At 30.6% G+C, this 21,759-nt stretch overlaps 8 protein-coding genes and 2 non-coding genes across 10 annotated transcripts; 5 read left to right on the forward strand and 5 right to left on the reverse strand.

Moving 5' to 3' along the window:
- Positions 1-142: 142 nt before the first annotated feature.
- On the reverse strand, positions 143-1,798 carry BFA1 (Bfa1p; the record flags this gene model as incomplete). The annotated part of the gene is made up of 1 exon (XM_064859545.1): positions 143-1,798. One exon carries the CDS (start codon positions 1,796-1,798, stop codon positions 143-145), a length of 1,656 nt encoding a protein of 551 aa, XP_064713501.1.
- Positions 1,799-2,279: 481 nt separating this feature from the next.
- RAD7 (UV-damaged DNA-binding protein RAD7) lies at positions 2,280-3,989 on the reverse strand (the record flags this gene model as incomplete). Its single annotated transcript, XM_064859546.1, has 1 exon — positions 2,280-3,989. The coding sequence occupies one exon, from the start codon at positions 3,987-3,989 to the stop codon at positions 2,280-2,282; it is 1,710 nt and encodes a 569-aa protein (XP_064713502.1).
- A 1,550-nt stretch (positions 3,990-5,539) lies between these two features.
- HIT1 (Hit1p) lies at positions 5,540-5,989 on the forward strand (the record flags this gene model as incomplete). The annotated part of the gene is made up of 1 exon (XM_064859547.1): positions 5,540-5,989. The coding sequence occupies one exon, from the start codon at positions 5,540-5,542 to the stop codon at positions 5,987-5,989; it is 450 nt and encodes a 149-aa protein (XP_064713503.1).
- A 1,930-nt stretch (positions 5,990-7,919) lies between these two features.
- PWA37_003006 lies at positions 7,920-7,992 on the forward strand. Its single transcript has one exon. It is a non-coding gene; the product is annotated as a tRNA-Arg (tRNA).
- An 18-nt stretch (positions 7,993-8,010) lies between these two features.
- Positions 8,011-8,082, forward strand: PWA37_003007. Its single transcript has one exon. It is a non-coding gene; the product is annotated as a tRNA-Asp (tRNA).
- A 3,748-nt stretch (positions 8,083-11,830) lies between these two features.
- On the forward strand, positions 11,831-13,717 carry RRN11 (Rrn11p; the record flags this gene model as incomplete). Its single annotated transcript, XM_064859548.1, has 1 exon — positions 11,831-13,717. The coding sequence occupies one exon, from the start codon at positions 11,831-11,833 to the stop codon at positions 13,715-13,717; it is 1,887 nt and encodes a 628-aa protein (XP_064713504.1).
- Positions 13,718-14,990: 1,273 nt separating this feature from the next.
- PWA37_003009 (lysophospholipase family protein) lies at positions 14,991-16,988 on the forward strand (the record flags this gene model as incomplete). The annotated part of the gene is made up of 1 exon (XM_064859549.1): positions 14,991-16,988. The coding sequence occupies one exon, from the start codon at positions 14,991-14,993 to the stop codon at positions 16,986-16,988; it is 1,998 nt and encodes a 665-aa protein (XP_064713505.1).
- Positions 16,989-17,440: 452 nt separating this feature from the next.
- Positions 17,441-18,598, reverse strand: TAF4 (Taf4p; the record flags this gene model as incomplete). The annotated part of the gene is made up of 1 exon (XM_064859550.1): positions 17,441-18,598. One exon carries the CDS (start codon positions 18,596-18,598, stop codon positions 17,441-17,443), a length of 1,158 nt encoding a protein of 385 aa, XP_064713506.1.
- A 582-nt stretch (positions 18,599-19,180) lies between these two features.
- On the reverse strand, positions 19,181-20,137 carry AIM34 (Aim34p; the record flags this gene model as incomplete). The annotated part of the gene is made up of 1 exon (XM_064859551.1): positions 19,181-20,137. The coding sequence occupies one exon, from the start codon at positions 20,135-20,137 to the stop codon at positions 19,181-19,183; it is 957 nt and encodes a 318-aa protein (XP_064713507.1).
- An 832-nt stretch (positions 20,138-20,969) lies between these two features.
- On the reverse strand, positions 20,970-21,482 carry MIX17 (Mix17p; the record flags this gene model as incomplete). The annotated part of the gene is made up of 1 exon (XM_064859552.1): positions 20,970-21,482. One exon carries the CDS (start codon positions 21,480-21,482, stop codon positions 20,970-20,972), a length of 513 nt encoding a protein of 170 aa, XP_064713508.1.
- Positions 21,483-21,759: the final 277 nt, after the last annotated feature.

Genomic DNA, 21,759 nt, shown 5'->3' on the forward strand with positions numbered 1-21,759 from the left:
AAAATGTATGAAGGTAACGAGGAGGACGGGGGGAGGCAAAAGCAACATTAATGGTGATATTGGAAAATTTAAGATATTCATTATGTAATCTTATTCTTTGGAACATATAAAAGCTATCTTTTTCGTCTTATTGTTGAAATTGTTATTGGCGAGTCGAATTCATAACCATATTTCTAATCTCATACATAAAACTATTCCTATCTTGGTTTGTTAAAGTCGAATTTGTTGTAAGAATGTCATGTTTATTCATTATATCTGGTTTATTTATTCCGGCCACAAACCATGAACCAACCATTTTGTTCCATTTATTCTCTTCATGATAGAATTTCTCTAAGGTATACGAGTCAATAAAATATTTATTTGTAATATTATTATCATTATTGCTGTTAAAATTCCACATTGATGAAGACCTTATTAATTTTTGATTCATTGAACTATATTCTCTTGGAAAATTTTTTGTAATCTTCCTTGTTAGAGGTTCATCCTGCCTACTACTATGTGATCGAAGGAATATAGAACTATTCTTTTGTTTTATTGTTGACGTTGGAAAATCTGGTATGTCTACAAAAGGATCTGGTTCATCTCCACTAATACTCACCCATCTTTGATTTTTTTCATCTAAAACCATATTATTTACAATAGTTGGTTTTCTTGAATGAGATCTTCTTTTCAAATTTTTTAAACTGTAAATTTGATCTTTATTCTTAGAGTTCATTCTTTTCTTTCCATGGATATTCATTTCATCAAATCTATGCACTAAATCATCATCGTTGTCATCAATGTTTTTAATCCACTGGCTTGTCTGAGGATTATAATAAATATTTTCGTCGTCAACATCGTTATTATTATTATAATGCTTCACACTTATAGTATCAAGGTTGTTTGAATCTATTGTTTGTTTAATAGTTTTAATTCTGGACATTGGGTTCCTCCTTAATCTACCTGAGTCCTCTCTTGCAATACTATTAGAGTCTTCATTACTATCATCTTTCGAAAATGACAATGGCTTCATTCTATTATGATTGGATAAAGTAGAAAGATAATGCGGCTTTAGAATATTATTATCAGGGAATCCATCATCTATTGTCTCTTTCTCATCAGAAAACTTGTTCAAAAAATCTTCATCTTTATCTGCTCTTGATATAATGACTGTATCATTATATTTGTCTAATAATTGGTTATAACCATCATATCCGTAATTTGGCTCGTCGTCTACATATTCTCTAATCGGTGAAATGTGTGTGGACCCTGTATTATTCAGTTTAGTGACAGAGGACTTAAATCTAACAGAATTCGACCTAGTAGGTTGTCTTAGATTATGATATGAAACAGAGTTCTTCAATTTATCATTAGAATTTAATATTATCTCGTTATTTTGATTCCTAACATGTAAATCCATCATTGATTTTGGATGTTTCAAATATTGTTTCTCTTGTGATAACTTATTATGAGGTACCACATTGTTGACTTGATGTGCAAATAAATTACTCCTCTTTGTTGGAGATCGATCTTCTCTGTGACTTTGTATCATTTTATCAAAGTATTGTTGCTTGGATTGGAAGTCATGGTATTTATTATGAGATGGATTCATAGCCCTATCATTTTGATCGTTTTGATTCCAATAGATATCTGTAGATTGATTTACAACTGCTGTAGCGTCAGAGCTGATTGTGGATACAGAATTGGTGCCTAAGTTTGGCATGGACTTTCTATTCAATAAGTGTTTTCTATGGAACAATCGTTTTGCAGCATCTTTAGTATATTGAGTTTCAACGTCTTCAAATGATGAATCGTTCATTTAAGATCCTCTTGCTTAAAAAAAAAAAAAAAAAGAAAGGTTTATAAAATTCTCTTTGTGTATATTTGTAGAAAATAACGTAATTTGAATTCTCTGTTGTTGAATATCAAACCCCCCCTTTCAGAGTGTATATGATCCCTCTTTAATCAAAAGTACTTATTTAAAAATTAACTGTTTATTATTGTGCCGATGATCTGATTCCAGAGATTTTTTGCTGTTTACATTTTAAAGAAAACTAAAAAAAAAAAAAAAATTACTAAACATCATTAAGAATTCTTTTGCTTAAAAAGAAAGCAATGCATATATAAACGACTATAAAAAACATGTACTTGAAAGAATGAACACCAATTGATTGTGGGGAATATAAATAAGCTCTTTTTGAAAATATTCTTGTATCAGATCCTTTTTCCCTTTTTTTTTCTTTGCTACATAAAATATTTTCAGATTGCTTTGAGTAAACAAACAAATATAGTGATTAATATTAGATGGCATCACCTTGCAAGCCAATTAATGTCAGACCTTGACGTACTCTGACTCTATTTGTAATTTTATTATCACCAAATACTTCAAGTAACTTCAATTGTGGATTCTGTTTACCTAATAGTTCAATGACTTGATCAGAAACACAACGAACAAACCCCAAATCAATATATTGTAATTTAGGACATTCCATCAAAGCAAAAGCCTGATCTGTCAACAATTTCACACTATTAAGATCTAATGTAATTAGTGAATTCTTGGCAGAATTTAATAACAATTCCTGTATTACAGGGTCTTGTAATTGAATACAACGTCTAATGCTAAAAGATTTTAATGAAGGCAGCGAGATTTGACTCAAGAAATATACTAGTGAGTCTGTAGATAGTTGATCTAGTTCTGCAAGGCTCAAAGTTTCCAACAAAGTGTTTACATTATTATTTCCAGAAAGAAATGCACCCATCCCGTTAATGACAAAGGAATCTGTCAATTCCAAGCAACCATCTAATGATAAGTGTTTTAAACTAGACCCCACCTGACCCAAAATATTAATTATAACTTCATCACTTACATCCTCTTCATTGTATGGATACTGAATCTGTAATGTATGGAACGATGAGCATTGTAAATATTGAGGTATTATTGCATAATTTGATATTGAATCTAACCTGGATAATCCAAGAGATTCTAAAACAGTCTGTGATGTAGTCAATAAAGTAATCAAATTTTTATCGGTAATTCGGTGTGTATTTGATATGTGAAACTCCTTTAACCTGCTAGCCATTATTTCAAAAAATTTATCCCATGTTTTTTCATTGATTAAAAATGGTCCATCTAATTTCAATGATTTTAATTTTGTCAATTTCTCTGCCAGATAGATTAGTGCTTCATTATTTAATTGTCCACACATATTCAAAGTCAAATATTCTAAATGTGGTGAAAAGATGGCAAGTATCTTATAACCTTCATACGATATCTTAGAACAATCATGGAATGTTAACGATTTCAAATCGGTCTTCAAAAATAGTTGTAGTGTAGTATCATCAAGGGCTCTATTCTTGGACAATGCCTTGGCTAAGGAATCCAGATTCTCATTGGAAATACCACCAAGATTTTCTCTTAATTGAGTGAATAGTGGATTATTGCTTGTCTCTGAAGAATTCTTCTCCCAGGTGACAATATTTTCAGTGATTTTATTTACACATAATTCCTGCAAACTTGGCAATGTCTCTGCTTTTCTATCCAATAGAACCTCTGCTCTCTTTTTTCTCTTACGTCTGTTCTCTAAGATTTGTCTATTTTTGATTTTTTTCAAATCCCTATCTTGTAAATTGTCTGCACTCTTAGATAACACCTGTATCTTAGAACTCTCTTCATCGTATTCCTCTTCATCACTATCTTCATTAAACTTATTTATTTTTGTTTGGTTTACTAAGTCCTTATCAGTTTCTGTTTCTTCTTCATCACTGCTACTAGCACTATGACCATCACTTGAATCTTCGATCTCATCATCAGACTTCGTTCTTTTAATAAGTGTTTCATCATCTACCGAATTGTCTAATTGCGGTTCCTGGCTCTCCTTTCTATGAAATCTATCCTTCCATCTTTGTTTAATAGCCTCTGCACTAATACCTTCTTCTTGTAAGAATTGAGTTAGTGCAGAATTTGGTCCTTTAATTCCACTCGTTCTATTTCTACGTCTACTTCTATACATTGACAGTTTACTACACGTAACCAAAAAAGTAAATTAATCCAAAGCACTTTTCCTAGGTCTCAACTGTGGATTTCCAAAGTATTCAATAACGTTAACTAATCGTGTTCACAAGAGAAAATATTGTTGTTTGCCAGAATCTTTCTTTAAAAACACAGCGAAGGGAAATCCTCAAAAGATAAAATACAATTAAGTTATATTAAAGAAAATAAATGATTTCTTGAAGTTTGTCCAGATACAGGAGGAGCACAGCTTTTGTGCATTATAAACTATATAATACTCAAATAGTACGAATGGATCAAATCAGTAATATGTGTCTTGAGAAAGATCGGGATCTTTCACTAGTTTAATTTTTTTTTCCTTAGTAAACCCAATCAGCATGTAATAAATAAAGTGGAAAACGTTTAGAAGCCAAGGAATACACACACACAAAGACACCATTCTGATGATGTGTTTTAAACAACATATTCACAATGCACTGGATAAGCCATGGATAAGATTGTTGAAGATACTTTTTTTGCCGGGCCAGCCACCACTACAAGTAGATCGTATAATATCATCGAGATTGATATGTTAAACTCTAGTTCTAGTTCTAGTTTTAGCTTTATTCTCCTAGAATAATTTTTACCATCAAACCTTTGATGATGGTAAGATAGAAAGGTTCATAAAGAGAAGGGACAAACATGTACAAGCAGGAGAAAAGTAACCAAGAAAAAATATAATAAATGAATACTTAGATATGAGAGAGAGAGAAATACACACACACACACACACACATATCTATATATATATATATACCCTTCTAAAATGTAAAATATTGTGAATGCTTCCTGATTATTGTTGTTCCCCTATATATTATATTCTTGAAATTACACAATTAATAAGAATTAGCCACAATAGGAAGCCTACACACAGGAAAAACAAGAACATAGTCTTCGACTAAACACTTTATAAAATCATCAATCTGCAGTGACATTAGGATAAGGTATGTCACATACATAATTGTATACTAATGCCAAATAACTATTCCATCTTATCACGTTTTCCGTTGTGGATCGATAACAAATATAATCCCACTACAGCATCTAATAATTCTTGCCTCTCTATATATTTGGATTGGCTCCCTTGTTTTTCATGGTTCCTATTATTGTAGTGACTCGTCCAACAAGTTCATTCTATATTTCTGTCACCAAAAGTAACCTTCACCTGCAATCTAAATAAGCATTTTGTAACAGACTTCATTTCACTCTTCACGGGAAGTTGGTATTATTATTATCATTATTATTATTTTTTCACTTCTCTCTCGAGCAAAACAAAATTAAATCAATAAAGAAAAGTGAATGTATAAGAGGAAAGGAAGAATGAATGAATAGAACAAAAAAAAAAAGTCACAGTGACTATTAATGTTACTAACAAGTTTTAAAAAAGAAATGGAAGAGAATTAACAGAAGCTGTTTTAATAGATATATATTGCTTCATAATATTGGAAAGTTTGAACGGTAAAGATAGCTTTATCCGTTATTTCATTTATCTTTTTCTTTTAAGATCTCATTATGATGAATAACAGAAATAACAAGAAACTATGCATGATATGTAATGTGAAAGAATCAAATTATAAATGTCCAAAATGTGGGGTATTATACTGCTCTTTGATATGTTATAAAGATGAAATAAAACATGTACATAACAAAGAGACATTGACCACAAAGCCAACCCCAGAGATAGATAACCCAAACAAAAGATTGCGTAATGATACATTCAGGAAAATATACGAGGAATCACCAGAATTGCAGGATCTGTTAAGATATAACACAGTTAAATTTCATTTAAATAAAGTTTATAAAATCATCACTGCAAGTAACAATAGTGATTTAAATACTGAGAATAAAAATCAATTGGCTAGTCATTATCTAAATACTTTAAGGTATGGTGGTATACATTACAATGAAGCTATTGAAGAATTTTGCCAAGTTGCACTGTCTAGATTAGATGATACTCAATGATGAAAGGAAAAGAGAGAGAAAGATGAAAGGGAGGGGAGGAGAAGGAGAAGAAAAAGAAGGTTGGAGAATATACACAATCAGTTGCACCATCTTAAAAAAACATTGATCTTTTTTGAATCAACAATAAATTGTTTTATAGTAAATAAAACAATATGTTTTGTTTTTGAATTAAACCATGGATAATCAGTTCAACAACAAAAAAATTAATTGTAATTTAAACAAATATTAAAACATAAAAAAAAGATTCAAACAACATAGATTTATCTTGCAATCTATTACTAGTGTTGTTTTTCCTTTTTCTGGTATTAACTATACAAGATTATGTTAAATTCATATTGGATTTTAACTAGTCATCTTGAAATAAAGAAAAAAACAATATTGGTAATAATTTAGGTATGAAGTAACAGTTTGGTAACAGTGGTTATTCCCCAGCAATATATTTTTGATATAAAATAAAGTAAAATACGAATAAATCCGATAAAATTTAACACCTATAATATAAAAAACTTTGATAGACAGTGACCAGATGAAATAAGAGAGGAAAATATCGTCATACTTTCTACTTTCTCTTTATATGTATTTAAAACAATATTATATACAAAAATATGAAACAAGAATAATTTAAAAATAGAAATTAAATGAGAAACTTCTAATCCCTCTTGAGGTAACACTACTAGATAAATACTATGCACGTGTTAGAATAATTCGTTTGTGCAATTTTTATTTCCACATATTATATCCTTTTTTTTTTTTTTTTTATTAAACGTCAGAAAGTATTATATAAAGTTAAAGAAAATATGTAAATATGCATGGTTATGGAACCATCCTTTTGTAAACTAGTTAATTAGGTTTAGTAGTTCATAAAGATGTTTTGCCTCATCTATGCAATAGAGTGGCCTTATTTTGGACCCGAATTATCTTAGTACTTGAAATTGTACACACACACACACACACACACACACACACACATACATACATACATATATATATATATATATATATATATATTATTTCAAAAGCATATTTTGTAGCAATAATAAAAATCCCACTCAATATATAGAGATACAGAAAGAATATTTCGTTATCTCTTGAAACTAACTTTTTTACCTATAATGATCTTCTTGTTTTTCATTTTTAGAAACGTCATATATATATCTGCATACAATATTCATTAGGATAAATAAAGGAAACCGACCGTGAATTATTAATCACGTTTTATATTATTCTGGAATATATCTTGAATGGTAAGAATATTCATCTATTACATATTTGCTTTTTACTACATTCCCCCCTCCTCCTTTCTCTATCCTTGAGCAAAAAAGAAATATTGCATCAAGCAAGTGTGGAAAAAAAAAGTCCATCTCCCGGGGGTGAGTCGAACACCCGATCTCAAGATTACTTCCAATATTACAGTCTTGCGCCTTAAACCAACTTGGCTACCGAGAGAACTCTGCGACGGGGTCTGTTGTAGATCAACCTTGATATTATGATTATAAAAATATTGTTAGGGTTTTGTGATGATTGTCAAGAAAAGTTCTAGTTTGGATTTATAGGACTTAGGGTTTGTTGGTAAATCCCACATGATTGTTGAATACTATGTAACAAAATGAAACATTCATGAAACATTAAATAGCTAATTAAGGAGAAATGTATCTACGGTGACAGTCGTTACAGAACCTCAAATAAGAAACTATCAACCCATAGTTCATATATAAAGGACCAGTATCTTGGTATCTAAATTTATATGTTTGGTTGATTTATAAATATGTAGCACATTGTATAATACAAAAAGAACAAGCAATAATCGTTTAATTCTCCTAGATATATATAACGTTCTTATATATTTGTTATTGCCCTTACTATTCGTTCAATAGTACTGTTAAAAAAAATTGGTCCTAAGTCCAAACTATAACAGGACCCAGGAACTTGAGCTCGCGTGGCGTAATGGCAACGCGTCTGACTTCTAATCAGAAGATTCTGGGTTCGACCCCCAGCGTGAGTGCTCTCTTCCCTATCTTCCATCCGTGATAGTTTAATGGTCAGAATGGACGCTTGTCGCGTGTCAGATCGGGGTTCAATTCCCCGTCGCGGAGTTTTTTGCATCAATATGTAATATTCTTGATATTACTGTTTAGGGTTTTGTTTAAAAAAATGAGGGTCGACGATATTTTTCTACACTTTCCGTTTTGCAAAATTTCACAAACATACATAAAAACAGGAGTAACCAACATAAGTACAAGAGTGCAACCAAGAAGAACAACAACCAAGCAACGAATAAGAAGAAAAGAAGAAGGAACCAAGGATTACATAAATTTAGATATATAGTATATAAGTGTATACTATTAGGTTATCTTAGATTAGGGATATAGATATACAGATATATAGGAATATTACATCTAGAGATATAGAACGAGTCTATACCTTATATCTATTCAAGTGAAATATTATTGAGATTTCAACAAGATTAACTGTTATCAGAAACATATAACCTAAGGGATATAATACAATTGCAAATATTTTTCCGATAAAAGATATTAGATAACTAATTGGTCATGAATGTTTTGTAATAGTTATTTTAGAAAAAATGTAGGTAATAAAGCACTTAGACAGAAATAAATTGAGTGTGTATATCTAGATATATTAGTAAAATAATTTCATACTACTGTAATTAATAACAGGTATATAATACTTGTAATTAACTATACTTTCTTGGATAATATAGATGTTGTAACAGTAATTTTGCTTATAGATTATATCGAATTAGATGGATGAAAATACACAAAAAATAATCAGTAAAGTAAAGACCAAACGCAAAAAAAGGATATATATATATATATTGCATATCTCTTTATTACTTTGTTTAATTCTTTTTACAGTAGTCTCACAAGATATCATTATATCTTGCAGATTTTTACACCATAAATAATTTTTCTTCCGACAATAGCATATTGCAAAAATCTTATAAAATAAATTGAAGAAATATATTAGATGCATACTTGTTCCTTAGGTTATTGAACTTATATGCTGTTATTTTAAATTTAATGAAATTCTTAGCTTAGAAAAAAAACTTCCTTTATTTTTTTTCTATATTATTCTTTATATTTTTTTATAGATACAATTCAGTATATAATTTCTGGTTAATATCTCTCAGATAGAAAAAATTAATAATTATTTTGTATATTATCTTCTATTCCATGCAGTTTTTATTTATTTATGATATTTCTTCTGTCATTAAGAGTTTTGGGTAATATTTTGTCTATAAGATATAATTTTTTATTATGAACCTAACTATGTTGTATAGTGTTGCAAAATAAATTTTGGGAGTAACTAATAAATGAATTAAATATCAATTCATATATAATCATCTTTTTGTTTTACATCAATATTTATTTACATATTTTTTGTATTATATGTAGCTACACTAAAGTTTGTCACTTTTAAATATTTTACAGTATTGTTTTTAGGATGTGTTTAATATATATATGTAGATTATTTGTAAATTATAAAATTTTTTTGAAGTTAATAATCATTTTTTAGTATTATATTTTTCAAGTAAGAAAAAAAATTTTTAATATTCTTTTAACGCTTTTTGATTACATAATATAATAAGTGTTTGGATGTGAATAATTCATTTTGGAATATAGATTTTAGCTTTGCTTTTTAAGATATTTTTTTTTAAAAAAATTTCTTATTTGTTTATTTTTTAACCCTCAAGTTTATCTTTTAATAAGCGTCTCATTTGTTACTAAACAATTAATTTTTACAAAGGAAAACGATTATATTTTTAAAGATGTACTTAAGTAAAAACAAAGACCGACAAACATAAAGTAAAACAATATTCACTAACACTTTCCTAACGAATTACAGGTATTTTACAGTGCTTATGGTTACTAGAAAAGAATATTCTAAAATGAATAAGGGACCAATTAAATTTCAATATACATAAACCCATAATAATTTTGTCTCATGTTTTCGTCCTTTTAAACTTTTTATATATCATCATCTTTGTATTGTACATGTAGAAGGAGATCTATAAATTATCATATAATTTTTATATCATATAAATATATAATAATAATAATAATAAAGAATGTATATGCTGGAATGATATATTACTGGTTTGAGTAACATGTAAATATATCAAAGAGGAAAAATGTTTGTTTTGCACATTCAATATTACGGAGATAAGATCAAACAGAATCGAAATAAATTAATATATTATGAAAAATTGTCAAAAGGTAAATATATATAAGTAGACGATTTTACTTATTAATTTTCCAATCCGGATGAATAAGTTATATACATTTTATCATATGTATCTTTTTGTATTTACATAATTATTAATTCCCAATCAAAAGATGGAGTGAAAATTACTCTACATATCAACATAATAATAATACATAATAATAACATATAATATGAGCACCGACGCTAAGAACATGTATACTAATATTATTCATCCAGAGGAATATATTACAATGTTAAATTAGTACAGGTACTGATTTTTAACAACATATTTAAAAAGAGCAACATTCCAAATTATGATAAAAGTTAACAGATTTTTCTTTTTACTAATCAATATAAAAAAAAGATAAAAGACAGTAAAAATTACTCAAATAAATAAAAAACTAAGAAAACTAAACAATTACTACATTTGCAACTATAAAATGACAAAAAACAATTCAATCTCATTCTTTGATTTTTATTGCCTTTGAAATTTATGCCTGTCAAAATTAAAACTGAAGTTAAAATTCAACAATATTAAAAGATATTATTTTTATTAAACACAGAAGAAAAAAAAGGTAATTTTTAGATTACAAAACAACAAAGATAATCCTTTTAAACTTTACTAACTCTAATTAAACAAATATAAACAACCTTTCAAATATTAAGTAATATATCAATTCAATTAATATACTACTAAAAACAAAAATGAAAAAAAAAAATGAAAATTCGCTAATAGAAGTGCAAAATGTTATAGTACAAGTTTTTATATTTTCATATTTTTTATATATTCTAACAACCGCTTATAATTATCCTTTGAAAATTAAAACTTTGTATATTTATCCATGTTCTATTAACTTTAGACCAAAACTATACAAGTTTATTATAGGAAAATTTTTATGGGATATATAAAGGACAGATTTTTTAATAATTTTCTTTATCAAGAAGTATCACGATGGGTTCACAGAAGTGATAATATAATATCATAAATATAGCATTAAAAAAAATAACTTTCAAATTATCCACTATAACTTCATTATTTTCAACTAATATAACATCATATTACAACTCATATAACAAGAAGAAAACTGACATTTCTTCTATTCTTGGTTCAAATCTTTAATATGTTAATAATAGTTAACTGTAGTGATATCAAATGTCTAATCAATAATAAACTATACTATAACGTAACGAATGTATTCCCTTGCTATCCATAAAAGTGTATAAATAAACTAGTATTCTATCCAAAATAACCTATTTCAGACCCTTCTCAATTTAAAAAATATATAAAAATATATATCAAATATCAAAAAACCCTAACTTTTTCTATACAAAAACTAATAAAATTTTTATAAAATCCAGTATTATCCAAAAAAAAAGTTTTTCTGCTTTCTTCTTCTACAAAAATGAAAAAAACAAAAAAATCATAATTTTTAAAAGAAGTTCTTCTATTATTACTAAATTTTCAAAAATCAAAAAAAAATAATTGAAATCATCTGATGTTTATTATGAAAGAAAGCTCACCTTACCTCACCTCACCTCATATTATTATAAGCACCAAAAACATAGGACAGAAATTCACAGATTGAAACCACAAGAAGTACATATTAAACAAAAATGTTTGATATACCGTTAAATACTTCAACATATGTCAACAAACATCGAGTGAGAGAAAGACAATTACGATACAGATATATCAATGAACATACCAAACAATACAAGAAATATAAAAGACATGTCTATAAAAAGAAAGTATTGAGAAGAAAATATTCAGATAAGAAGTATGGGTCTTCCTTGGATGAAAATTTTAATAATAGTGATAATAATAATAATAATAATAATAATAATCACCCTGAAAATAAAGAATATTTGATTGCTAGAAGAAATAAAAAGAAGACCAAATGGACTACAGTTTATAGACAAGATACTCAAGAGTTGGAAAGTGAAAATAATGCATTTGGATCTACAAAATATGAGGAAGATAGTGATATATCTGAAACAGAAGATACCAATAATGCTAACATTAATGATACTGATGAGGATGCTCGAATAAAACTTGAGAAAAATGATTATGACAACGATGATGATAATAATAATTTAGATGAAGAAGAAGCTTTCATATCAAGTAAGGATGAGAGAAAGTATTTTTCTCGCCACCATAAACCACAGCAGACATATGAGTTATGGATAGATCCAAATACTACAACCCATAGACCATTACAAACCAATATAATAAGGTTTCCAGAATGGTCAAAGATAGAAACCAGGACTAAATCAAAATTAAAAGAGCCTCTAGCACAAACAACTCATAGTCTAAAGGCATATCAAAAACTGATCCCATATGGTTTATATTTGCATGATCCACATAATATAAGAAGCTATCATAAAAGACCTACTATACAAGACAAACATATAGAGACAATGGTTATTTTACTCCGTATCCATATATCAAAGCTAAATTGGTCAATGGCATACAGAATATTTGCTTTACTGATCAGGATACCGCGTGTTGATATCAGGTCTATTTGGCAATATGGTGTGGCGATTTTAAATCAGAGTGAGAATCTGATACAATGTCTAACTTTCTTGGAATGGATGCACAGTGTATTTTCCTCAAAGAAAGCTTACCATCTTACTAATTTATTACAATCTGATCCTGTGTTCAGAGGCTCTTCACGTAACCATACAGCACAGTTCTCACTTACATGGTTATGGAACTCTTTAATATTTTATTCTACCAAAGGTGATCAAACAAGAAGAAACAAACATGATTATGAAAAAGGTAATATGAGAATAAAAGAAGAAGATGGCGAATATGATGAGCATTTTCTTAATAAATATGATAAAGAGGGTATGGAAAGATTGATTGAGAAAATAACTGAAATGATTTTAAGCCCACCGTTTATGGAGGATGGTGAGGTATGGTTTATTCTTGCGATGTGTCATATGATGAGAGCTGATTATACATCATTATGTTATTTAAATAGACGTGGTGGACAACCGTCATATGAAAGAGAAAAATTGTATGATCAGGTGACTTATGATATTAATAAAGTGATAAAATATTTAAAGGAATCTAAATCAAGACAAAATGGTGATTTTTTATATCCAAATGATTATATAATGAGGAGTCTAACACAGATAGAATTACGTGTATCGGAAGAAGAAGAAGAAGAAGATGATGATGATGATGATGAGGAGGAGGAAAAAGAAGCTAGTTTGAGTGATGACACTAATAAGCCTACACACATGTCTCTAACTAATAAAAGAAAAGAAATAAAAGAAAACAATAGGTATCAACTTGTATCACAAGCAATAAATGAGTCAGATCTACGACCTGAATTAGACTCTAGTTTATTCCAAGTTGAAGAAGAAAATAGTTTCTTGCAAACTCTAGACATGCCTGATTATTTACTTGAAGATGATTATAATAATCAATATAATGCCCATGATAATTTTTATACAAATAGAGATAGTGATGATAGAGAATATTCAAGTGATTGAACTGTTTTAGTAACGAAATAAGACATAAGAATTTCCAGCTTGCTAATACCGTTTTTCTACTCTTTTCTTTTCTTTTCTTTTCTTATTTTTTTATAGCCTAACTACAACTACTAATTCGTCTATATAGCAGTGAACTGATAATATAAGTTTTCCTGTTTTAAACCAAATCTGAATTGAATCAATATTCAAATGACAAAGAAAAAAAACTTCTATCTACCTCTTTATCCAAGCTGTTACTATTTTTTTTTGCTAAACAGGAATAATTGTCGCAAAACAAGGGTTTGTAAATATTTTTGTTATCTATTGAATTATTCGAATAAAAATACTTAGGGTTTCTCAAGAAATTTCAACTTTTACCATTGCGATTTTCCCTCTTCTCCTTTTCTTGCAATGGAAAACAGGAAAAGAAATTTTTTTCTGCTATTGTTTTTCAAACGACTCTTCTTAGCAATAATTACCTATTCTGGTAACATACTTCCACTTTTGGGCAGTCCACTCACAAAAGGGGCTTTGGAAACCCTAATGTACGCCCGCTTTTTTTTTTATTGTGTTCTATTGTCATCAACGCACTTGATTTCCGTTTTGGGCAAAAAACAATAAAAAAGGGGGCGTCTTCAATTGAATGAAATCCAAATCTTTTTGCAAAAAATGAAAAAAAAATAAAAAATCTCATTTTATTTCAAAATGGCTCTACTGGCATTTTCCAATCTGCATATTTTTTTTTTTATATATACGCTTTCCCTTACTTGCTTTGAACAATTCACATGAGTAAAGTCATCACCTTTTGATTTATTTAGACTTCCAGCTTTTCTTTCTTTTTTCTTTTTTCTTTTTTTTATTTTTTCCAGCTTTATAACCTCTATTGACAACTTTTATACAAGTGTTGAATTCTCTTCTACTTCTCCTTTCAACTGGGAATCTTTATAGAACTTCTATAAGTTGAAACGCAACTATTTGCTCTTTTCTTCTTCTTCTCTTTCCTTTTCCTTTTCCTTTTTTTTTTTAATACTCTCTTTCCCACAACTCTAATCGTAGTTCAGCTAAAAGCATCATTTAATTTTATCTCCCTGTCCTATTTCGCTTCTTTCTAAACTGTGAAATATCCAATTTATCATATACAAGATACAAGCATCTATCTTTTAAAAAAAAAATTACTTTTTTTCTTTTAGTTTTCTGAACTGTTAATATAGTACATATTACTTCATTATCCAAACACCATACATACTTATCTCTTTTCTCTTTTTTCTCTTTTTTTCGTCAATTCTAAAATACGATGGTGAATATCAGTGAATGGAGCTTATTAGCAGTGGTTTCGTTACTTGTGTCAACAGGTGACGCTTGGTCTCCTACCAATGGATATGTACCAGCTAACGTCACCTGTCCAGATGATATCAATTTAGTAAGAAATGCCACTTTTCGACTATCCAATAATGAAACTGAATGGTTGAAGAAAAGAGAAGTCCACACTTCTGAAGCATTAAAAGACTTTTTGACTAGATCATTAGCAAATTTCTCTGATACCTCTATCCTAGACGATTTGTTCGGTGGAAATTCCACTAAAATACCTAAACTTGGTATTGCTGCCTCCGGTGGTGGGTATCGTGCTATGCTAAGTGGCGCAGGGATGATCGCTGCAATGGATAATAGAACTATAGGTGCTAACGAACATGGTCTAGGTGGCTTGCTACAAAGTGCTACCTATCTGGCTGGGTTGTCCGGTGGTAATTGGTTGACCGGGACTTTAGCTTGGAATAACTGGACTTCAGTTCAAGATATCGTAAACAACTTCACTGTGGACGGATCCATCTGGGATATCGACCATTCCATTGTCAACCCAGGTGGGATCAATGTCTTCAAATCAGGGTCTCGTTGGGATCACATATCCGATGCTGTAGAAGACAAACAAAAGGCTGGCTTCAACGTCTCCCTTGCAGATGTATGGGGTCGTGCTTTATCTTACAACTGGTTCCCAAATCTTTACCGTGGTGGTATTGGTTACACGTGGTCTACTTTGCGTGACGCCGAGGTTTTCCAAGACGGTGCTATGCCCTTCCCAATCTCTGTGGCAGATGGTAGATACCCTGGTACTAAGGTTATTAATCTAAATGCAACTCTTTTCGAATTCAATCCATTTGAAATGGGCTCCTGGGACCCAACTGTCAACAGCTTCACTGATGTTAAATATCTAGGTACTAATGTCTCTAATGGTAAGCCTGTAAACATTGGGAAATGTATTGCAGGTTTTGATAACACTGGGTTCATTATTGCCACTTCATCCACTTTGTTCAACCAATTCTTATTAAGAATCAATGGCACTAAGTTACCCAAATTTATCGTCCACCTAGCTACCCATTTTTTAACAGATTTATCCAATGACTATAACGATATTGCAATCTATTCACCAAACCCATTCAAGGATACTGAATTCCAAATGGGTAATGCTTCAAAGAGTATCTCGGAATCTCGTGACCTATTCTTAGTTGACGGTGGTGAAGATAATCAGAACATTCCATTAAACCCATTAATCCAAAAGCAACGTGATTTAGATATTGTTTTTGCATTGGACAACTCTGCAGATACTAACCAGTCTTGGCCAGACGGTGCATCTTTAGTCAACACATACCAACGTCAATTCTCAAGTCAGGGGAAACACGCTGCATTCCCATATGTTCCAGATGTCAACACTTTTGTTAATTTGGGATTAAACAAAAAACCAACTTTCTTTGGTTGTGATGCTAACAATTTAACTGATTTAGCATATATCCCACCATTAATTGTCTATATTCCAAATGCCAAGTATTCATTTAACAGTAACCAATCTACTTTTAAGATGTCCTATTCAGCAAAACAACGTAGAGCCATGATTCAAAATGGGTTTGAAGCTGCTACTAGAAACAATTTCACTGACGACTCCAATTTCATTGGTTGTATTGGTTGTGCCATCATAAGACGTAAACAACAAGCATTTAATTACACTCTACCAAAAGAATGTGACAAATGTTTCTCTGATTACTGTTGGAATGGTACTTTGAACACAACTGCTGCATATGGTGTTGTTGGTGCTGCCGCTGTTGAATCAGCCCAATTATCTTCTGCAGAGGCATCTCTAGCTAGTGCATCATCAGCTTCAGCAAGTGCCACTAAAAATAAAGATGGTGCAACTACCACTTTGTCTTCTACATCCAAGAAAAATGATGCACCTGGTAACTTCCCATCTAACGGTATTTTTACTCTATTAAGTGTTATTGCCACTGTTTTGGGTTTATTATAAACATTCAATTTTTCTGAAGGATATTATTCATTTTTTTTTTCCTTAGAAATTTACTGAGATCTCTTTCTCTTTTTTATTTTTCTTCTTTACTGTTTATTTTCTTTGTTCATTTACCTATTAATTTACTTCTATCTCTTTTTATGAATTATTTCCATATTTTGTTTTCTTAATCCTAACGAATTTATGAATTTATGAATTTGTGAATTTGTCAATTATAATATATATATATATATTATTTGAATCTATGACTCTCTCCTCATACATATATACAACTTATCTACACATATAATATCAACTTATTTTGTATATTTAGTCTTTCTTCTTTTACAGAATCTCAATCTGAAGATTGTGAACGAATCAAAAAAACTTATCGATGAGTAGATATATAAAGTAGAAAAACACCTAAAACAATATCATACTGTATATATGATCACCGACATACACAGATATATTCAATCTCTTATTCTTGCGTAACCTTTAGTAATCACATTGTGAACACCATTACGTCTGTTTTCTAATGCAAATAACAGGTCTCTCATGACAATTCCAGGCTCTTCTCTAGCTTCTCTAAACCTAAGACCACTTTCACCACGGGCGGCAATCTCGTTTGCAATTTTTCCTGCTGATTTTATTGTGGACGTAGTTGGCTTTGCTACAGACGCAGTTAACCAGCCATATTGTTTCTTACTACCCGCTCTTAATCCGGCAGTAACATTTGAAGCTCTATGTAAAGTCTCCTCAGAATCCACTTTATTCTCAAGATCCTCCTTCTCTAAACCTAAAGCAATTCTCTTCTTCAGTCTTCTCTCTTCCTCTTTCTTCTGCGATTGTGCAATAGATTTCAATGCAATAGCCACTTCACTACGTCTTCCTGTATTCAATTGTACACCACGACGACGATGTCGTGAGATAATTAATGCATTAGTTATTATATCTCTCATATACGTTTCACATGAAGTAGAGACCATATTGAGGATCTCTCCATTATTTTTAGTCAAATTCTTCAAATAATTATGGTCAAAATGATGTTCTTTACTAACACGTTTCATAAATTTAGATAATTGATCAGGATGTAAAAATGGCAAATGAGGTGGAACTGTTGTTGAGTTATGCGAAGTATTACCACCAGTATTTGAATTACTTTTGGCTTGATTCCTTGTTGCAGTGACCGACCCAGTCAATAAAGCTTCTTCCTCTCTTATATCTACACCTGCAGAGAGCAGAACATCTTGCATCTTATTTGGGTCCGTCTGAGTTTTATTACTTACTGATTTATTACTGTTGGTACCATTGTTACTATTACTATTATTATTATTATTATTATTATTAGTGGTATTATTGTTTTTGTTGCTGCCTGTATTACTATTTTTTGTATTAGTGGTAGATGTTGATGATGACGACGATGTAGTCGTAATAGGTTTCTTATCTTGGTTCGGCAGAGTTGATGATTTTGTAGTGGTGGCTGCCGTGGTGCTAGTATTATTACTGACAGTAGTATTAGTAGCAGTATTAGTAGGGCTAGTAGTCGTAGCAGCTGCGGTAGTAGATGAACTAATGGTGTTTGTAGTATCTTCCTGTTTTATTTTAGTATTTTTATCATTTGAAGACATTTTAATTAAATATTTCTAAACTTGTTGACAATCTTTGATGACTTATTCCTATGTGGCAATATTAAGTGGTGATAACAACTAATGAATAAACTATACTAGTATCTATGCTAATGATATGCTATGTATTGTTATTTATTTTGTGTATGTCTTGTACGTATTATATTGGCTCTTTTTCTCTCCTTTGAACAATTCATTAATCGTAAAACAAAAAAAAAAGAAAATAACATAAAATAAAAAGAAAAAAATTACACAAGAAGAAAAGAGCAAAAAAAAATAAATAAAAGAAAACTACGACATCAAAAACATAGCAAAGTTATAGGAAACAACTTCATTGATGAAGAGAGTAAAGCAATTTGATAAAACCATAGTTCTAGCTGATAATTCGTCCCATAGACAGAAGCATGGACCAATAAAATTATTACAAGACGATTAGCAACAGATATATAATCCAGTGACTTGATGCTTGTAACTCATCTTTTCAAGGAATGTATTAAATAAACACATGTCTATATACATATATAATATTGTATATATCGTTACCCAATTTTTAACAAATGTATTATGAAAACAGGAAACAAATGATCAGTTTTGTCTCTTATCAGGCTCATCTAATTGTTGCGCAGTGGATTGACCATCTTTATGAATTAAAGAGTCTTGGAAAATCCACCCTAAACCTAGCGTTAAACCAAGAATGCTCAATAGATAACTTCTTCCCTTTGTTCTATTAGTTGGATCAGACAATTTGGATTTATTAATGTTGAGAGAACTGTCGTTTGTGGAGCCTATTACGGAACTTGTTTGTGTGGCTTTTATCTCATCTGCTTTTTCAGTGGCTGCTTCTAATTCGGAAGTGATTATCTTTTGTAATCTTTCTACTTGAACATGTGCAGTGTCCAATTCTTTTTTCAATGATTCCACATTCTCACAGCCTTCCTCCAGATCTATTCCTTTATGGTGACTCTTTTCATTTAACAATGGCTCATATGTAATATCTCCACCATCTTTATTTAGAATATCAGTAATGTCTTTATCCATTTTCTTAGTGAAAGATTTCAATGAATCTAACTTTTGTTGAACCTCTTTTAATTCGTCTATCATAGTGTTAACTTCCTTGGAATCTTCTTCTAAATGATGTTTGTCCAATTGTGACTCTTCATGGAGTGATACCTCATAACTTACGTCATCAATCTGTTTTTCAACCCTTTGCACCTGTAATTTCGCTTCATTTATTTGATTCTTCATATCAATTAAGTCATTCTCGTCAATAACATCAAAATTCACATTAGTACCACTATCTGTCACTTTCATGTCATGGCTTTGGATCCTTTCTTGTAACTCATGTTTTCTGCCTGACACTTTCAATCCTCTTTTACGACACTCCTCCTTTAAATTCTTTAATGTCATACGATTTATCTGCAAGTCCAATCTATTAACTGTTTGAGTGAAATTTCTTTTTGTAATGATCATCATGGTTGGAACCACCAGTTTTGTTAGACTTGACTGGATTCCATATTTCAATATTACACTTGGTAAAGCCATATTTGATAGTACAACCTGTATCCTTATTTTTTTTTCCTTCTTCTTCTTAATGCCTTCTCCTGCTACTTCTGTGTCTATAATTGTCTTAGTCGATATTGATGACCTCTCCTTATCTTAACAGGGAATGTAATACGATGGTGCATACGTTGTACTCTTTCCTGTTCTCCCTTATATATCCAGTGATTATTTACACGTAAGGGGTGTATCTCGAGATGCCAAATCACAAGAATTGGACCAACATCTAGTTCATCAGCATCGACAACAGTGTCTCAGTGTCTCTGTTGTGTTTATTTATTTGTCATTGAATGGTGATCTCGAGGAATTTCGTTGGGCTTTTTAGATTTTCCTTCTCTGCGAATAAACAAAAAAACAAAAATAAAAACAAATCACAGATCTATAGATCAGAAGATAGAAAAGAACACCCAATATAACAGCACTAAATGGCATAAAACACACACACAGAGATGTATACATGAAGACCTGTTTGCAGGATGTGTTTACTTCAATAAGGAGACCCTTTGCCTGTCTGTGTCGTGGTGATTGAAAAAATTAGATAGATGGGCACGAATCTTCATTTTACAGATACAGATACAAAAGAATACATAAAACTATTTATAGTATATATATAAGTGGATGAGTGTATGTGTTTATATGGTATTTTTTTTTCTTAATAAAAGAAGAATAAAAAAAAAGAAACAGCTGTCTAAGAATATATCTTTGCCCTTTTTAACCCATATATATATATATATGTATATATATAGAATAACAAAATGACCACAACTATAACAACAAAGAAAAAACAAAAACAAAAACACATGATAGAAAGGAGAAATTAGTATTGCCTAGCGGCCTCTTGACATGCTTTTAATTGTTGTAAATAGTAATCACAGGGACTCAATTCACCATTATGTTCATCAAGACACCTTGTAAAATTTCTAGCATCGATTTCACATGGACCTGCTGTGGTTCTTTGAGTTTCCTGGACTATTGGTTGTTGTTGTAATTGGGCTTGATACTGGTTTGCCTGCTGTGCTGCATCACTACTACCACCACCGGAGAATAGACCAGTGATACCTGCACCAATAGTGTGACCAACTGCACTGCCTACAGCCACACCGGCCGCAGTAGAAGCCATCTGACTGAACAGACCAGGTTGACTAGGAGCAGCCGAAGTGGCAGCAACTGTCGAAGGTGGAGGTGGAGGTGGTCTATGTGTTTGAATAGGCACTGACTGAGTTGGTGCAGGGGCAGCCATAGTGGAGTTTTGTCTAGCACCCATAGGTCTTCTACTGCCTAACATACCACCACCGGTAGAACTTCTAGAACCTCTTCTGGTACGTGCCATTTTCTCTTCTTTTCTTTTCTTTTCTTTTTTTTTTTTTTGTCTGATTTGTTGTAACGTTATTTGAACTGTATAAACTGATTTTAGTATATTATAAATAAATCAATTCCAATAATAATATTTTATTGGGATCAATGCTGATCTGTGTTATATTGAATCTAGCAAATGTAGTTAGTTAAGTAAGTAAGATGACTGGCACTATCCTTCTTTTTCTCTCTTTCTCCTCACTTTCTACACAGGCGTTCATTACAAGTGACATATATATAGAGAAAAAGAAGAA

Source organism: Arxiozyma heterogenica, assembly GCF_036370985.1.
Source record: "Arxiozyma heterogenica strain weizmannii chromosome Unknown scaffold_26, whole genome shotgun sequence".
Taxonomy (NCBI): Eukaryota; Fungi; Ascomycota; class Saccharomycetes; order Saccharomycetales; family Saccharomycetaceae; genus Arxiozyma; species Arxiozyma heterogenica.